Source organism: Athene cunicularia (genome assembly GCF_003259725.1).
Source record: "Athene cunicularia isolate RWA chromosome 12 unlocalized genomic scaffold, athCun1 chr12_part1, whole genome shotgun sequence".
In the NCBI taxonomy this organism is placed as follows: domain Eukaryota; kingdom Metazoa; phylum Chordata; class Aves; order Strigiformes; family Strigidae; genus Athene; species Athene cunicularia.
In genome coordinates, this window is record NW_020799116.1 from 19,790,014 (window position 1) to 19,807,773 (window position 17,760).

The 17,760-nt window shown below is 41.0% G+C and overlaps 1 protein-coding gene across 2 annotated transcripts in view; it reads left to right on the forward strand.

The window, feature by feature from the left end:
* IPPK (inositol-pentakisphosphate 2-kinase) overlaps positions 1 to 17,760 on the forward strand; it is a 46,572-nt gene that overhangs the window by 26,822 nt on the left and 1,990 nt on the right. For both annotated transcript variants that reach the window (XM_026857734.1, XM_026857733.1), the window contains exons 2-12: positions 956 to 1,003; positions 6,423 to 6,518; positions 7,337 to 7,403; positions 11,033 to 11,154; positions 11,561 to 11,650; positions 12,220 to 12,278; positions 12,678 to 12,750; positions 13,799 to 14,078; positions 15,027 to 15,177; positions 16,578 to 16,680; positions 17,167 to 17,246. In XM_026857734.1, coding sequence (XP_026713535.1) covers positions 956 to 1,003; positions 6,423 to 6,518; positions 7,337 to 7,403; positions 11,033 to 11,154; positions 11,561 to 11,650; positions 12,220 to 12,278; positions 12,678 to 12,750; positions 13,799 to 14,078; positions 15,027 to 15,177; positions 16,578 to 16,680; positions 17,167 to 17,246 — 1,169 coding nt within the window. The remainder of the gene's footprint in view (positions 1 to 955; positions 1,004 to 6,422; positions 6,519 to 7,336; positions 7,404 to 11,032; positions 11,155 to 11,560; positions 11,651 to 12,219; positions 12,279 to 12,677; positions 12,751 to 13,798; positions 14,079 to 15,026; positions 15,178 to 16,577; positions 16,681 to 17,166; positions 17,247 to 17,760) is intronic.

Genomic DNA, 17,760 nt, shown 5'->3' on the forward strand with positions numbered 1-17,760 from the left:
GAAGTGTCTCAATGGGAGTAAATATCTTGAGGATGAGATATTTAGACTTACAATCTGAGGCAGGGCTATGTGTTACCTTGCAGGTTCATTAATACTATGACAAAATTTGATTTTAATATATAAAGTCTATTTGCCAAGTGTCAGGGTTAATTTCAGCAAGGTTTTACTGAAAGATACTTCAGGTGAAGTGTGAATGAGGACAACTGCCTTAATAGGCCTAGGAAGAAAGGCCTAATTTAGTTAAGTAAGTTACAAAATATTTTTATCTGAGCTCAAAAATAAAGGCTGAGGATGTTTTTAGAATTTGTGTACTTTGAAAATATGAAGGTTTTTGAATTGTTACAAAATTTGATAGAAACTGTAAAAATTACAAAGATGAGTAAATTTTTTTTAAAGGTAAAATATTTATTAAACCTGCTGCATTTGTCCCTGTGTTATATGTTTACTTTTTGGAAGTTCAGAAATAACAGGTTTTGGTGTTTATAAGTAGATTTCTGTAGCTACTGCTGGTAACTGATAAGTGTCTCCTTGATGTTTTGTAATACTGTGCTGGTATTGTAAGCAGATGGTATCCAAGTGGGTCTTCCATTTATTTTTTTCTCAGAGGCCTTTGGTGCAAAAATCGTAGGGTGTTTTTTGATTTGTTTGTTTGATACTGTGTGTTACTAGATCTTCAGAGCAGTGCTGAGGGAGTGTTTTTTCCCGTTACACTTGGTGACTGAAGTGCAGAGTGGCTGCTGCTTAAAGTGATAGCAAATCTGGGAACAGACAGTGATGTGTTTGATTTCAAGTTAAGTGAAATAACCACGTAAAATGCCTAGTTTGCTTTTTTGTTTGTTTGTTTCTACTTAATTTCTCAGATGAGGTAGATTGGGGAATCAGACAATTGAGCTGTTCAGAAACTATGATGTACTTAAATGCTAATGAAACCATATTCTTTCCTGTCTTTCTTTAGCGCTGTGTGGTGCTGCGGTTTTTGAAGTCCCCTCCAAACCAGAATAAGGTAAGATTCCACATGTACTGTTGATAAAAGCCCCCAGGTAAGCTAATAACTGGTCTGAGGAGAAACAGGAAACCCATGGCAGAACTGTGACTGATAGGAGTAAGAATAAGGGGGTGTTTTGAAATGTGCCTGTGTTTCAGGAGCTCTGGCAACAGGAGGAAATTTGAGGTCCTCTTGCGTTACTAAGATTACGTGACTGCTGATACCAAGACCTTTGTGCGGGAGATTGTAAGACTGCAATGTGTAGAAGGTATGGCTTTGTGTAAGGATAGCTGGCAACTGAGAATGTGTTCTTGTTGCCTATCAACGGAGGAGAGATCGGGGATGTTGAGGAAGAAGTGACAGTTTGACTGACTGTTGCTGGGTGGGACAGAAGAGGAGCAGCACAGGAGTGGTGTCATGATAAAGGTCTGCTGTTGACTACTTATTCAGTAGCTAAAAAGCCATGGGATTGGGGAAAAAGTATGAAACATTCACAAAATGTCAGTGAGTGATTTTAGTGTGCTTTCTGTTGCAAGAAGAACATGGCAGCACAGAGTCTGATGGATTTTTGGACTCTGGCAGAAGGTTTTTCTGCTTGAGAAGGAACTGGACTGATTTAATTTAGATTGCTTTAACAGAGATAGAAAAATCATTAGGAACCAAAGGTGGAGGGCAATAATGAAGTGTCAACATAGTGCTTGAAGGAGGGGGGGGGGAAGCGCCCAAGAGGCAGAAGGGGGGGAAAACGCCCAAGAGGCAGGAGCTCAAATTCTGCCATTTCCTCAACCTCTTGAGTAGTCTTTAGGGTGTGTTACCTGGGAGGTACAGGGAACAGTTCCTGAGCCACAGCTTTGTAAGGTTCAGTGACAGACTGGTCTGATGAGAAAGAAACATAAAAAGCATTATGGCTATACAGAGAGTTGGTGGGGGAAATGCTTAATTTTGGAAAAAAGAAGCAAGGATGAATGTAAAGTAAAGGAAGGGCGTTTTCCTTTAAATCAGGAAGATGAATGTGAAGTGCATTCAGTTTAACAAAGGACAAAAGAGGAGAAGTTTCTAAAGTAGATCAGAGGAAAGCAGAGGAAGGTAAAACCCATGAACACAGTGTATGCATGAGTTATTTGATGGCCTTTCTGCTACTGTTTTACTTGGAAAAAAAAGCCTGGTAAAACTGGTGTGATTCAAGTAAGTTTTTAATCTTATAGTGGCAGGATTTCAAAAATGTACCCTGTGCTTCTCTAGTAGTCCAAGATAATAATGTTTAGAGGTTTTAGGAGAACAAGGAAGAACCCAGTGGACTGGAAGAAAGGAAGACAGTGCCTATCTCAACTTTTAATACAGCAGGGGAGTTAGACCACAAGTTAAAAGTAAAAAGCCAGTCTATTGCCATTTATTTAAGAATAAAAACCACTGAATGCCAGCTTTTTTCCTTTTTTTTTTTTTTTAAAGTCCGAAGACATTGTTACATAGTAGTTGTTTTTAAAAATTTGACAAAGTACGATGAAGTCGCAAAGGAAGCCAGGAAGTGACTTTTCAGTTACCCACCGCAGCGTTAAAGCTGATAATACTTCTGTGGACTGCTTTGGCATGCATACAGTTCTTTGGATTGGGATAGCAAAACACAAGAAGAAAAATCTCCTGGGCATGATGTTCTTTTAATAGTTGAACACTGGTCAGGATCTTGAATGTTTTGTTCGCTGTGTAATCAGACTAGTAAAATTGCTCAGTCTTACCAAGCACAGAGATTGCAGTAGGTATTCCTGTGGGCTGTAGCTGATGAAGCACCAAGAGTTTGCTTTTTAGAAACTGTGAGCAAAACTTCAGTCTGAGTTGCCCCAGACAGACATGCTTCTCTTCTTACTATTGAAACACCAAAAAGGCTGTTTGTGGCTGCAGGCAGTGGCGGAGCGTTCCTCTGAAAGCGTTTTTAACAGTGTCTCTCTGAGTTCACGCTCAGGATTGGTAAGTGCACACTACCAGAGCAAACTCCCCTGTTACATTTTGAGGAGAGCTGGCATGTGGCCAGGTCCAGTGTTCTGCATTTGCCTTGTATTGTGATTGTGTGGAGTTTGTGGTATGCAATTCCTTTTGGCTTTGCTGTCTAAATAGAAGATTATGTAATTTGAATACATTTAATTATTCTGGTGATTGAATTCTTTAAAGGATCACTTTTTCTTGGAGCAGAATAAAAGACTAAATATTTTGTTTTCAGATCTATAAACAAGTCCTGGAGAACCAGTTTGGGGACAAATCTGGACATAGCAACATGACAGCTGTAGAGGAGAAAACGTTTTTAGGTGTAATCTGTATTCCTGACCAGTACAAGATGAAATAGGATATATGTGCATGACATTGTAGCTCATCTAATATAAACAACTCTGAAAGTGGCAGTTAGAGCAAAAGAAGATGCATACTGAAATTGGGATGTGGACAAATGCATCTCGGTCTCTTCTGCTTAACTCCTTTGGGAAAGGTCAAGGAGTCTGGATGCTACTTTGTATTTCTACTGTTAGGTTATGGATTTGGGACTAGATAATCTAGTAGTTAAACAAGGTGGAGTTACTGTTACAATTTAGTGTTCCAATGAAGAATACTCAGAATGAATAATGTAACTAGGGCTTGCATTTCTTGAGTAGAAAGTCAAATGTCAGGACTTCTGGAAAGATTTTTAAGTGAATATAAATAATTTTAGTATCTGAAGCTTGTGCATGAATTAATTTTTTACCTTTTTATTGTATAGACCCTATTTGATGAGTTTTAGGGTTTTGCTAACTGAGCTGGCAGTAAGGATGGGCCCTTCGAAAGCTTTCATTGTAGTGGTTTTTTTATGTTCAGAGTTACCCTCCAGCAGCCTGTTAGTTGTTTTTTGTTTGGAGTATATCAAATACACTTGCTCTTAAAAGGAGGTCAGCAGGTGTCAAACGATATATAATTTTAAAGTTGCATTGATCTTTTTAACTGATGAGTCTTTCCTTGTGAATGTTCAAATTTTCTGAAATGCTTATTTCCCAATATGTATGTGTGTATACCTATACATACATTTATATGTGTGGTTTTTTTTTTTAAAAAAAAAGCCTGTGGGTATTGTGTACATCAGCAAACTTGGTCAAAATAATCTGTAAGTGGAAACTAGCTGAGATTTCTGTTACTGTACATTCCTTCTCACTGTTTAGAATTTGAGTAAGTTAAGGAAAAGGTTATGTTGTCATTAAAAAGTCAGAAATTTGTATATAAACTGAAGTTTTTGCTATATAGTATGTGCTCAGAATTGAGGTTTCCCATTTCATCAGGAGAGGACCATGCTGTACCTATCGATGATTTAAATTGCTGGGTGGTTTCCCCTCTGCAAAGCAACTACTTCTTCCCCAGCCTGGAACAAACGAAATGGAAGGGAGGCTGGTACAGGGTGTTTGCAGGCTGCTGGGGCAGAGCAGAGGGGCGGGGAGCAGGTCTTTCCCAGGGGTGGTGGCCTCTGCCCTCTGAGGGCAAAGGGAGGGAGCTCAGGCAGTCCTCTGATGGATCTTGGAGTTCAGCACTAGTGATGGGGGCACTGGCCTTCCTGGGGAGTGCAGATTGAGCAACGCTGCTGTAAAATATCCTTTTGCATACCCATGTGGGTGGCCTGCTCACACATCTTGTTGCCGATTAATAATTTTTTCTTAAATACACTTCTTCAGACCAGATGACTGCAATTGAGTAAGTTATTTGGGCATCATAGTGTGTGTTTTGTTCTAAGACTCAAGCAGTGGAAGACTGCCTGTTGTGAAGAGACTCCAAGCTTATTTTGGCTCTTTTAAAAGGATTCAGGGAGAGTAATTCTGAGAAACAGCTCCACATACAATATGCCAAGCATTTTAAAGGATAAGTGCTGTGCTGACCTTTATAGAAATATGGAAATGCTGTGTAAGTGCTTTGGAAATATTGTGTTTTTTCCTACTTGCTGCAAAGGACTGGGTTTTTTGGTTAGTGCTTTGCATATTGAAGTAACTGTGTAGTACAGGATGTTACTGAAGGAAGTGTGTAGTGACATGTAGTACTGTAGTAACCTTTCTGTAAAGCATTATTGCATGTTGCAGTAGTGTGTATTGCGGCTTCAGTCTGGAAAATGAATCCTACTAGAGGAAGAATATTAAATGCGCTAAGGTAATCTTAGCAGACCTGTGTCACAAACTAATCTTCCTTAGTCCCACACAACTTGTGTAAGTTCATTAGGTAACAAACCCTTCTGGGTGGGGAAAAAAAAAATCTGCCTATCGTGATGGTATTGTAAGACAAAGTTAGTAAGATTGCCTGGTTAGTGACATTTTCCTTTTACCTATAAACATTTTTAATTTGGGTTAGATGTGGTCTTTCCTCCTTTTTCTAGACTTTGTCATTATCTGAATGTTGTCCTTTAGCATTTTATTTTCTCTTACTCTGCTTTTTTTTTTTTTTTTTAATCATCCTGCTCATGTTCTTTTTCCTCTTTGATTTTCTAACTTGGACATGAGTGTTGCCCTTTTCTCTTTCTCCACTGTTACTTCATCCCAAGAGTAAATATATGTGGTTCAGTGCTTTATAGTGTACAGTAGTTGGCAAAGTAGTGTTTTTCCAGAAAAGCTTTGTGTTACAAAAGGACACAGCAGCTTGGAGATTGTCTTATTGTAACAATAAAATACTGTGCAGAGAACCAGAGTGTGCTAGAGTGCTGGGAATGGGATAATGGTATTGTAAAGCTGCTCTGCTGCCTCTTTAATGAGAAGTCTGTCACAGTCAGACTGTAATCATGGTGCTGTCCTGCTTCCAGTACTCATTTAGCTTCCTTTCTATCTAGCTTGGCATTTTTGTCCTGTAGAACTTTGGTGTTTCCTTACAGGCACATAACATAGAATTAATGGAAGATGACATTATAGTAAGACTTCCCATTGTCTGGGGCAGGATTTAGGACAGATGGCAAAATCTGTACCGGTTCCTTCAGAGGTTTGTGATGTGGCTCAGTCTTTGCAGCCATTCTCTTCCACATCTGCAGGTGATGTATTTTATAACACGCAGAGCCTCTCCTGCACTTCTGCTGTTGGTAAGAAGCCATGCTGTGCATCTCTTCTGACTATTCGAGTTCTTTGAGCTGTTATGAGTGACAGTCAAAGACAGAGTAGATCTTGAGTCATCTTCCCCTCTTCCACCTTTTTAATTTTCTCTGTTCTTTTTCCCCTGAAACTTAAGAAGAATAATCATCTCTTCTGACCATTTTCCTGGTTATCCCAACCTCTTAGGCAGCAGTAGGGAAACAAAGGTAGCACACGTTTCATGTGTCTGTTTAATTTCAATGTGCACTGACCTACCAAACTCAGTAGAGTAATTAAGCTACTTTGCTAAGTCATTCACTAGTATGTGTATGTATTCTTGAGTGTTGTTTATCATTATTTCATAGTTAAATTACCATATTCCTGTCTTCCAGACTTCAGAGGAAATACTACACCATCTGCAAAACATCGTAGACTTCGGAAAACATGTCATGAAGCAGTTCTTTGGGGAGAACTATGTTCACCACGGGGTAAATGTTTTATTCTTAAAATAAATGGCTTATGCACTGTAAACACAGAAGTGTTCTGGGGACCACTGAATGACACTAAAGGAATTAATAGGGTTTGCAGATATTTCTGAGCAAGATAGGCACACACACACACACATACACAAGGAGATCCTGCTCTGTGCTGATGAGGTGATTAGATTGTACTCTGTGGTTTGCACTGTTTCAAGGAAATAATAAGAGTGGCCACGTCTTTGCTCTGCATAAGGCGAGAGGTGTGAGAGAGATTTTTAGACTAACTGCAAAATAAGGGGAGAGATCTGGTTCATGTGAATTGTGTAGGTTTCTGCGCAGTCAGAGGTACCATTTTTCCTTGTGGCTCACTCTGTTCTTCAGGGCAGCCAGATCTGGTTAACTGAACCTCACATACCAGAGTGGAAAAGTTCCAGCTTCTCTTGGAACTTGAGTGACACAGTTCTGCCTTGGAAGGGTGGGATGTGAGACATGGGACAAGATGAAATGGGACTTTTTCATTTGTGAAAAGGACAAAATGATGCAGGTTTCTTCATGCACATTAAACTTCCACTGAAAATGCTCTTTCTTGTTCTTTTATTTAAATTAGTTCTTGGTTTTCATAGCAGAGTAAGTATTGTGCATGATTGCAGGTACAGGTCTTCCTGTTAATGAATCATTAATATTAATTAATCAGTGGAAGAATCTGCTGACTGTGCAGTTTAGTATGCTGCTGTTAACATCTACTGAACTTTGGTATTTTGTTTTAACATCCCCAAACTGGATATTAATTTTTGTGTCAAAATATGTTTTCTTTTTCTTTTTATTAGGAAATCATTCAACTGCCTTTAGACTTTGTAAGACAGCTCTGTTTAAAAATTCAGCCAGAGAGGCCAGGTAAGTGCCAGGGATAGCATTAAAAGGGGGGGCCTTCCTCAAGCTGTAGAGCATTTTGCTTTATTATAAAGTGAAAAAGCATCATACCTCAGAAAACGAGGAAACTTTTTAATATTCAGACAGTGACGAGTTGAAAATTTGTTTTGAAAAAATGGGTGTGTTCTAGAATTGAAAGTTGCATCCGATATTAGTTTCATCAGATCGAGGAAAGGGATCCCCTGTAGGCCTGTGTGTGTTAATTCTTGAATAAGCTTTCACCTTTCTGTGAAGTCCTGTACAAGGGTCAGTGAGGAGGTGGAAGATGTGTCCTGAAGTAATTGTTTCAGTTCCATCAGTTTCTTTTCCTGGCCTGTGCAGCAGAGCTTTGGAAGGAAGATAGTTTCAAAAACTCCACACTAAATTCTCTTGTTTTCAGTGTTAGTGAATCATTTGGGGCTAAGCCTCTCACATCTTACAAGTCAGCACCGGAGCAGTGTGCCACTTCATGGTCCAGCTTGTCATATCGCTTTCCTGATAGCCGGGCATGACTCATTGCGAGGGGTGGCAGCGTTGCAGCCTCTGCTGCCTTAAAGTTTAATGAGCATCTCTGTGATATGGGGCTGTGCTTGATTTCTGCCAACTCTTGCACGGTGCTCTGGGGTCCCTATACAGAGGTGAAGTGCACGTATGTTTTTCTAGGCCCCTTGGACAGGGTGGAGATCAAAGTGTGTGAGGGAAGGGTGCACTGACCTTTTGCAACCTTTTGGAACGTGCTGCAAGACTCAAAGATTGGCAATCTCTGATGCTTTCAGTGTGAAGTGTCAGAATTTGGTGTCATCATTTCATCTACCTGGACTTGTGCAAAGTATCTGACACCGTCCCACACGACACTCTTGTGTCTCTGAATTGGAGAGACAAGGGTTTGATGGCTGGACCACTGGGTGGATAAGGAATTGGCTCAATGGTCACACTGAGAGTTGTGGTCAATGGCTCCATGCCCAAGTGGAGAGCAGTGACGAGCGCCGCTCCTCAGGGGTCAGGGTTGGGACCGGCGCTGTTTAACACCTTTGGTGGTGACATGGCCAGTGGGAGTGAGCCAATGACACCAAGCTGTGTGGTGTGGGCAACACGCTGGAGGGCAGGGATGTGCCATCCAGAGGCACCTGGACAGGCTGGAGAGGTGGGACCATGTGGACCTCATGGAGTTCAACAAGGCCAAGTGCAAGGTCCTGCACATGGGTCAGGACAATCCCAAGCACAAATCCAGGCTGGGCGAGGAGTGGATGGAGAGCAGCCCTGAGGAGGGGGACTTGGGGCTACTGGTGGATGGAAAACTGACCCTGAGCCAGCAATGTGTGCTCACAGCCCAGAAAGCCAACCGTGTCCTGGGCTGCATCCAGAGCAGTGTGGCCAGCAGGTGAGGGAGGGGATTCTCCCTCTCTACTCCACCCTTGTGAGACCCCCCCCCAGTGCTGTGTCCAGCTCTGGGGGCACCAACATCAGAAGGACACAGACCTGCTCAAGCAGGTCCAGAGGAGGCCAGAAAGATGCTCAGGGGGCTGGAGCTGCCCCCTGTGAGGACAGGCTGAGAGAGTTGGGGGTGTTCAGCCTGGAGAAGAGAAGGCTCCAGGGAGACTTTATAGTGGCCTTCCAGTACTTAAAGGGGCTACAGGAAAGGTGGGGAGGGACTCTTTATCAGGGGGTGTAGAGATAGGACGATGGATAACAGTTTTAAACTGAAAGGGGGTAGATTTAGATTAGGTGTAAATTCTTCCCTGTGAGGTGGTCAGGCCCTGGCACAGGTTGCCCAGAGCAGCTGTGGCTGCCCTCTCCCTGGAAGGGTTCAGGGACAGGTTGGACGGGGCTTTGGGCAACCTGGGCTGGTGGAGGGTGTCCCTGCCCAGGGCAGGGGGTGGGACTGGAAGGGCTTTAAGGTCTCTTCCAACCCAAACCACTCTGTGGTTCTAGGCAACACTTGGGTGCATCCTTCTTCATGTATGGCTGAAAGTACAGTGAGGCATAAGATCTAAAATGGGCAAAAAGATGATGTCCCTCATGGTGTGTTCATCTGTTCTCAAACGTTCTTGTTTCTGCTTTAGCAACATACCTTGTGGTACTAAAGACTGTAGCCAGAACTTTTGATGCCTCTGGTCCAGGAAAAAAATTGAATTAATTTACATATAATGAGCATAGGACACTCCATTGCAGACTTCATACCTTTCTGAGAAAGTTCCACAGTACCAGAAACCAACAAGGAAAGTAAATAGTGTTTAATAAAAGTTACAAAATCAGTGATGCTCTGGTAGAAGGGAATGATAGAATTTAGTTTTATTTTTTAAATCTAAATTTTGTGTGTCTGCAGGTCTTGGGGTTTTCATCAGAGAAAGAAATGTGGTTGTGAGGAGCTTTACAACAGCAAATCTCACTGTTCATTTTTAACATGATTTTTTTTTTAAACCTTGAGGAAAGAATTTCCTTTAATATTACCTTTCACATAAGCCTGTCTAACTTGTGAAGGAACTTCTCTAATACTTCAGATTTCTGGGTCAGTCTGATTTGGCCAGTGGCTTTCAGTGAATATGGATTTACTTTTGTTTAAGTTTAGAAAAAGAAAACACACTGAAGCATTTTGTTGGAGAAAGAAGGTGGTTTCTTGCTCATCCTAGTGAAGTACAGCATGTAATTGCAGGCTGATGCCTGAGGCTTCAGTTTCTGAGATTATTTTTTATTTCAGTTGCAATATATTTTTCAGAGTGGACATTTTTCTTAGCAATGGAAACTATAACAGAACATATGTGTTCTGAATGTTTCCTTAGAGGAACACAGATACTTGAAAATCTAGGAGTCTGTGTTCTTGTTAAATTCGAATTAAAATCTTGCAGACCTTTGTCCCAAAGGATGCCTGTGGAGGGAGGACATTTAAAGGCTTTATCTACATAAAGTCTCTTAATCTTAATTTGAAACCGTTTTGCTACTTTGTTTCTTCTCGGGATTGTTAATCTGGACTATATTAAAAATGCTGGATTTAAGAGTGGTTTTTAGCAGAGGAAATTCTTATTCTAAGTTGTGAGCTTGTGAGGAGGGGGAAGCTCACTTTTGTTCTTTATATGGTCCTTTTTACCTGTTTATTTTTGATGGAAACACGAGCAGCTAGGAAGAGACCACATACAGACTGAGGGGTTGAGTGAAGCCACTTGCAGGTTCTGTTTAGACTTACACTTTTTCCTGAAGTTTTTGATATTCCTGCCAGTTTTCACAGATTGCTCTTGACTCAACGGAGAGATGGTAGTTCACACAGTTTCAGTAAGCATTTTTGAATGCAGGAATAAGGCTCTTTACCCCTTGTCAGGCAATTGAATGTGCTCCCTTGCTGCTTCAGGCCTCTCTTGGGCTGAGCTGGCAGCTGGCCACTCAGAGCAGCTCTGGAGACTCTGTGTGCTCCTGGCGGTTGTGAGGAAACTGAATAAAGGGTGTTGATAATGGGGAGGGCAAATTTATGCAAGTGCATAATTGGCTAAAGCTTGCTGAACTGTGTCCTGTCTTTCTAAGTTTGTTCCCACCCCCCCCATCTGCTGAACTACAGGGTAAAATAAACATCCACACACCTGATTTTCTTGTCTGTGTTGGTTTTTATTTGTTGTTCTCCCCAGAGTCTCGCTGTGATAAAGATATGGACACTCTCAGTGGTTACGCAATGTGCCTTCCTAATCTCACCAGGCTGCAGACCTATCGTTTTGTGGAACACCGGCCAATCCTCTGCATAGAGATTAAGGTACTGACTGGGTGAAGATCCTTCAGGGGGGGTTTTGTTTGCATTTTTTTAAGTACATACTGACCAGAGCAGTTTCCAAGGAGTGCAGCAGTGGGATAAAGCAGAGCTCACCACTTTTACTGTGACTCATAGGGTGAAATATCCCCCTCCCTTTTCTGGTTCCTGATCTTTCAAAACTTGGGAAATTCCCAGGTATTACGAGGGTTTTTTGTAGGCCACAGCAGTTTTGTGTGTCCTTTTTTAAGTGAGGACACTAAAGTAATTGGGAATAACATACAGCTTTTAAGTGTTGGATAGCAACTTTTGAAAAATCTTATTTTCCTATAAATGGGAAGACTTGCATATTGTGTGCCCCTGTATTTCTATAAAGAAATACATTTATATTTATAATCTTTGTTTGTTTTAGCCAAAGTGTGGCTTCATTCCATTTTCCAGCCGTGTTTCACAGGAGATAAAGCACAAGGTGTGTCGTTACTGTATGCATCAGCATCTAAAGGTAAACTTTTTTTCCTAAGTCATCCCACTTTCCTTTGACTCTATGGTGCTTTATTTGCTATTCCAGTCATGCTTTCCTGTTGAAACTTGCTTAAATCTCTGGTATGACTAAAGATACGCATCTGAGTTGCTGGGTGTGAATCTCTTTAGTGAGAGAGGGAACAAGTTCTGTGGGAAGCTGGAAGCAAACAAATACAATATTAGTCTTTGGGGACTACTAATGCTGTTGATTGAGTGAACTCCGATGCCAGGTTTCCTTTCAAGTACAACTCACCAGATGCACAGTGGATTCCATAACTTGTAACAGCGTGTAACACACAGAATTCATTTGACTAATGTCCATTCTGTGTCTGAAATGGTGTAACTGTGCCTTTAATGTGACCTTTTGAGTGACTTGAGCTAAATATGACTAGGAAGACCCATAGTAGCCATGCGTTTTACATTCAAAGGGTTTTAAATGTCACGGGACTTTTGGAGAGAGGATGTTAGTGCCACGCACCTGACTATTAAAATAACAGAGTAGTTATTCCAATAAGAGTGATTAACAGCAGTGGTGTGGGTTGTCAACAGGTAGCAAACGGAAAATGGAAGCGACCAAGTAAATATTGCCCGTTGGATCTCTTCTCAGGGTAAGGAAGATTCTTGATTCTGTGGTTTTGACAAAAAAATTGTGTTACAGATTTGTCTCAGATGACTTTGATTTTCACTGTAGTGTTATGGATGGTCAGTGTCTGCTTGTCATGACTTTGACTGTTTCAGGCACCTGTTTCAGGAATCAGCGTTGCTTATTAATGTGCCAGTGCCTTTTGCTACATAACATTAAACCTGAGAGCTGTGTAGTTTACTCAGAAGTTCCATTTGTAGTAGTCACTCTGTCTTTATGGTGACTTCAGCACCAGTAACACACTTACTGGGTGTGTTCACTTCAGATGCTCGGTTCTGATTCTGCAGAACCCTCCGGGCAGGGGTCTAAACATCTAAAGCCTGTGATAAAACATTCTTGGATTTTTTTTTTTTTCCCCCACTAGAAATAAACAGAGAATGCACTTTGCTTTGAAGAGCTTATTACAGGAGGCACAGAACAACTTGAAAATATTTAAGGTAAACAATCAAATCTCGCTGCTTGCTTTTCTTGCCTTGGATTTTAAACAGTTTGACTTCAGCATCTGAACAGTCAAGATCCTCCTTCAAACCTACTTGATTAGCACTGTCACTATTGGACTCCACCAAAAGAAGAAAACAGAAAAATTCTCAGGTAGATTTCAAGTTAGGACAGGGAAGTAATAATTCCCCAAAACTGATTAGTCTGAAAGAGTTGCTAGGGAACAACTAATAGAAAGATGACCAGAGTTATAAAACTTCACATGCTTCTTCAGGAGGAAGAAGATTGAGAACTTTGCATGTTGCTGCAAGTATTTATTTTTTTAAAATTACTGTTAACAGTATTTGTGCAGGCCAAATGCACAGCATGCCTTGCTGAGTATGTGTTCTATGGCATTAATATGAGAAATATAAAGCAGTAACTGATGGCTTATGCAGATTTTCAGATTAATTCTAGGAAGTAAGGTTCTTTACAATTTATTTCCAGTCTTAAACCAACTATTTGAATTACTTAAACTTGTATGAACTTGTCTTATTTTATTTATTCTGTTAGTACAGGTAACTATCACACCTTTTCTGACCCTTTTTATAGCTGTCTGTTTTCCAGTCTGGCTTTTCAAAGAAAGAAGGTTGTTTCACATGATGCTTTTTCACTATTGATATTATTCAGATAGAAGCAATAGGAAAATATACTATCAGTTCACTTTTATTGTTCTGATTACTTACAGTTGATGAAGTTGGGAAAGTAGCACTTGATTTAAATGGGCTTTTCGGTCCTGATTCAAAGGTGGTTACCTGTGGTGTCTGGTTAAACTTAAGAGGGCAAATTTGTAAGAGGCTGGGAATGTGTGTATTTGTGTGCAGACTGTTAAACTAATCCACTTTTCTGTGTTATGTGTCTTAAAATATTAAATCTGATTCTCTGATTAACTAAGTATGAATGCTTAATATCATACTAAGTATGATACTAAATCTGATGCTTTGATTAACTAAGTATGAATAACTGGATTTCAGGAAGTGCCAAAATTTTTTTTTTTCTCATTTGCAGAATGGGGAACTAATTTATGGCTGTAAAGATGACCAGGACTGTGTCTCTGACTGGAATGAACTTGCTTGTCACTTAAAACCCTTCTTTTTCCCTTCCAACGGGTTGGTCAGTGGGCCACACTGTACAAGGACAATAGTTAAAGAACTGATCCATGTTATAACTATGACGCTACTAAGTAGTACTGATGCCTGCAGGGCAGGTGATATGAAGACAGTTCCCATTTCACAAGGAAGAAGCTACTGTGAAGCAAGTGCTTTTAATAAGGAGCTAGTAAGAAATGGTAAGAAACATTTTCTTGAGCACTGTCAATAATTATCTGGTATCACATAACAATTCAGATCCTTGCCTCCCATTTGATATTTAATACCGAGGTGAGAACAGAAACAGTGGAGTTTGTGACATTTAGAGAATGAGTTCTGAGGTGCATAACTGCTAGGTAATTGTTTTTAGTGTGACCCTGTAGTGAGCACTTCTGGCACCGTGCCTACCAACAGGGATAAAAGTAAATTCAGAAGGTGGTAGAGAAAAAATGGAAGAAAATAGCAGTTGGAGCTGATAACCATTGTAGGTATTTCACATGAGGGGGGAATTTTTATGTTGTATGTGATGAAGTCTGGCTGCTTTGGTTGGTTTGTACCACGACCCCTCTCTTGCCTTTCCCTGCTCCTCCTGGCAGCCCTTGCCAGTTAGGGTGTAGCTCATTTTCTTTTTTCTACTACTCCACTCCTGGTAAAGAGACAGGTACTGGAGGGAAAAGGAAAGGGGGTGAGAGTTGGAAAACTGTAAATAATGTTCATCCCTCAGTGTGTAAGTTTTGTGAAGCTCTAATTATTCAAGGCGCTGCTAGTTATGTGAATTACACAAACAACTGGTTTCTTACTCTGCTTTTGAGGAAGATCTTTGTCATTGCTGGTTGGTTTTGCTGTGTTGGAGAAAGGTGTTACTACAGAAAGTGGGGTTTGGTGTTTTATTTTTTGGAATGATTTGTAGAGTTGTAGACCATGTGGCTTACTCTGCAGTGAAATATGTGCTGTTTAAATGTGCAGGTCAGTACACGGACCTGGCACATCTGTGTTTGGAAAGGGAAGTGTTCTGGGGTTCCTCCCAGTGCCCATGTGATTGGTCTGAGGAATAATTGGGTTTCCTTTGAACAAGCACATGGAATGGCAAAATGAAGCAAAGATGACACTAGTGTCTGCCTTCTGAAAATGCATTTTTTTTTTTCTAGGTAAACATAAATTGGAAAGCTCTGGCTTACCGAGGGATTGTCTCCTTTATAAAACCCTTCAGGCTCAGATGCTTGACATGCTGGATATTGAAGGACTCTATCCTTTGTACAGTAGAGTTGAACAGTACTTAGAGGAATTTCCTGAAGAGAGGTAAGACTTGATGATTTTTCTTTTCAGTTCTGATGAAGTGGGTATGCAGACAGGACTGGCTCTATGCACTCTCTCGTTACATTGTGTACCACCTTCCTTCATGGTATAGTCTATTCTGAATTTCTAACTTGAAATGCCAGATAATATAAAAGATGAGTGTTATTGTTAGAAGTTTTGATATCAGTCACTTGGGCCTGAATTTTTAAGTAATGATCATGGGAAGTTCACGGCAGGGTAAGAGAGAAAAATGCCCTGTTCCTTGTATATTTAAGATTGTATATTTGAGGAGAGATGCAGTAACCTGGATGGTTGGTTTCTCCTGCCTTCAGTACCTGCAGAGCTAGGACTGTCTGTGGTAGTAATGGTGTTCTTAGTCATTCTCAACCCCTGTTGGCCTGCCTCTACCTGCCCTGTAAAACCCCGAATGGGATTATCAGCTGCAATCCAGCCTGTGCCCCGAGAGCTTACTGGGGGGTGTGAGGGTCCTGGATCTGCTGTTGTCCAGAACAGCTCCAGATGCCAGACTGTTATCCACTGCACAAGGGATCAAATCATACCTGAGCCACAAGAACTGCTCTCTTATGGCTGGTGAATAAACACTGAGTGTGACAAGCTGCTACATGTGTTCTCAAACAAACCTATTAGTTGGAATTGCTGTAAAAGGCCTTGACTTGGATGCTTCTTGCATTCCCAGGCTGTGAGTTGTGGTAGTTGTGCCGTTGCTCACACGAGGGCACTCTGGTTTCACTGGCAAGGCGTCGCTGCTCCGGAGGCTCCGACTCCAGGGGTCAGATGGTCCAGAGGGACATCAGCTGGGCAACGGCTTGGCCTGAAGTTCTGCCTAAACCACTTGCTTACTTGTGTAGTGATACCTTATTAAACATGTAATTTGGAGATGTATTTTCACCCGCAGGGTGTCTGTGTGCTGCAAACCCTGCTTTTAGGGGTTCAGCTTTCCAGCAGGAGTTCAGGTATTTAACATGGGAAAGAAGGAGGCCAGATAAACCATCCCCGTGTTCACACACATTATGAAGCTGGGTCAGAGTGGGGCCCCCAACGTTTTCAGCAAGGCTTCTGGGAGCTCCTGCAACAAAATTTGAAACGTAGCCATTTTTGCAAAAATTACTGTTCCTGTAGTGATACACAGGGGGCAGTAGATTAAGAATGATTAATCTTTTTTAAAAACCCAACCTAAATCCTAAGCAGCAGGAAATCTTCACTGATATAATAACAGGGACTGGTCACAGTGTTAGATCTCTGAATATTAACCTGTTGCCATGTTTATCAGTGTTATTGTTGGTTTGTTCTAATCTGAGTATCTGGGCTGCTGAAGAAAGATCTCACGGAAAACCAGTAAATCATCTTGGCTGTCTGTAAATCTTCTTTTAAAATTTATTTAGAAGTACATTACAGATAGATGGACCTTACAATGAAGCATTTTACGAGAAGCTGCTAGATCTTTCAACTGAAGATGACGGGACAGTGGCATTTGCGCTAACAAAGGTACCTCTCCCGGGCCTGTTGCTGAAGCCTGTTTAGTCTGTCACTCCTCATAAACACCCGCCTCATGGAAAGGGCTGGTTGGTGTGTTGGCACCATGCAGGCTTATCAGAGGTCTGCACGGTTCAAGTTCTTCATTGTACTAGGGTGTAGCTTTCTAGCAGAGGCAGTTAAAACTAAAGTTTAGCACCAGTTCTGGAGAGAATAAATCTGGTTATTTCCTTTCTAGACTGAGGAAGCATTTGCGTGAACTGGTGCTGTTTTGGCCTTTGGGAAAAGTATCTTTAGGAAAAAAACATGATTCTTACACAGGATGCTGTAAAACCATTTGCTTCTGCTAGCCATCTGTTAGAGGGAGAATCTCCAGCTCTTAAAGTACCAACATACTAATACACTTGAGTGTAATAATGCCTTTCATAAAAAACAGTCTGCTTTACTAAAGGCCAATACAAATATAAGAGAAAATTTTGTTATTTTCATGTTGTGTAGGTGCAGCAGTATAGAATAGCAATGACTGCTAAAGACTGTTCCATCATGATTGCCCTTTCACCCTGTCTACAAGATGAATGGTAAGAGACACCTGCTTCTGCATGACTTCCTACTCAGAAAATGAAAATGCCTTTGCACAGTTCAGGCAATTCAAGTCACTTCTAAAAAGTGTTTTTTTGGGGGTGGGGTGGGGTGTCCCCAGGTACTTGGCTGCGAGCATATTAGTAAGGTATAGTTCTGATTTGAGACATGTAGGAGAAATTTCTTGTTTCTGAAGAGGTTTAAGTTGATAAAAAGGGTTAAGGTTTTACATTTACTCCCTCCTTGAAATTTGAATTGTTTGTAGATGTACCTGGTTTTAACTAGATACAATTTTTCTGCCTTGGCATCCTCACATGAGAGATTTTTTCAACATGAGTTGCCCTTAACCACCTAATTAGAATAAAACCAAGGCGGTAATGAAGAGGTGACATCTTTATCTTTCACTGCAAGGTGGAAGGCTTTGCCACAATATTGTCCATTTTGACTTGTGGCAGCAAGAACAGTCTGCTCTTACGTAGAGGAGTTTGCTTTACCAAAGCCTGGTTATTTTTA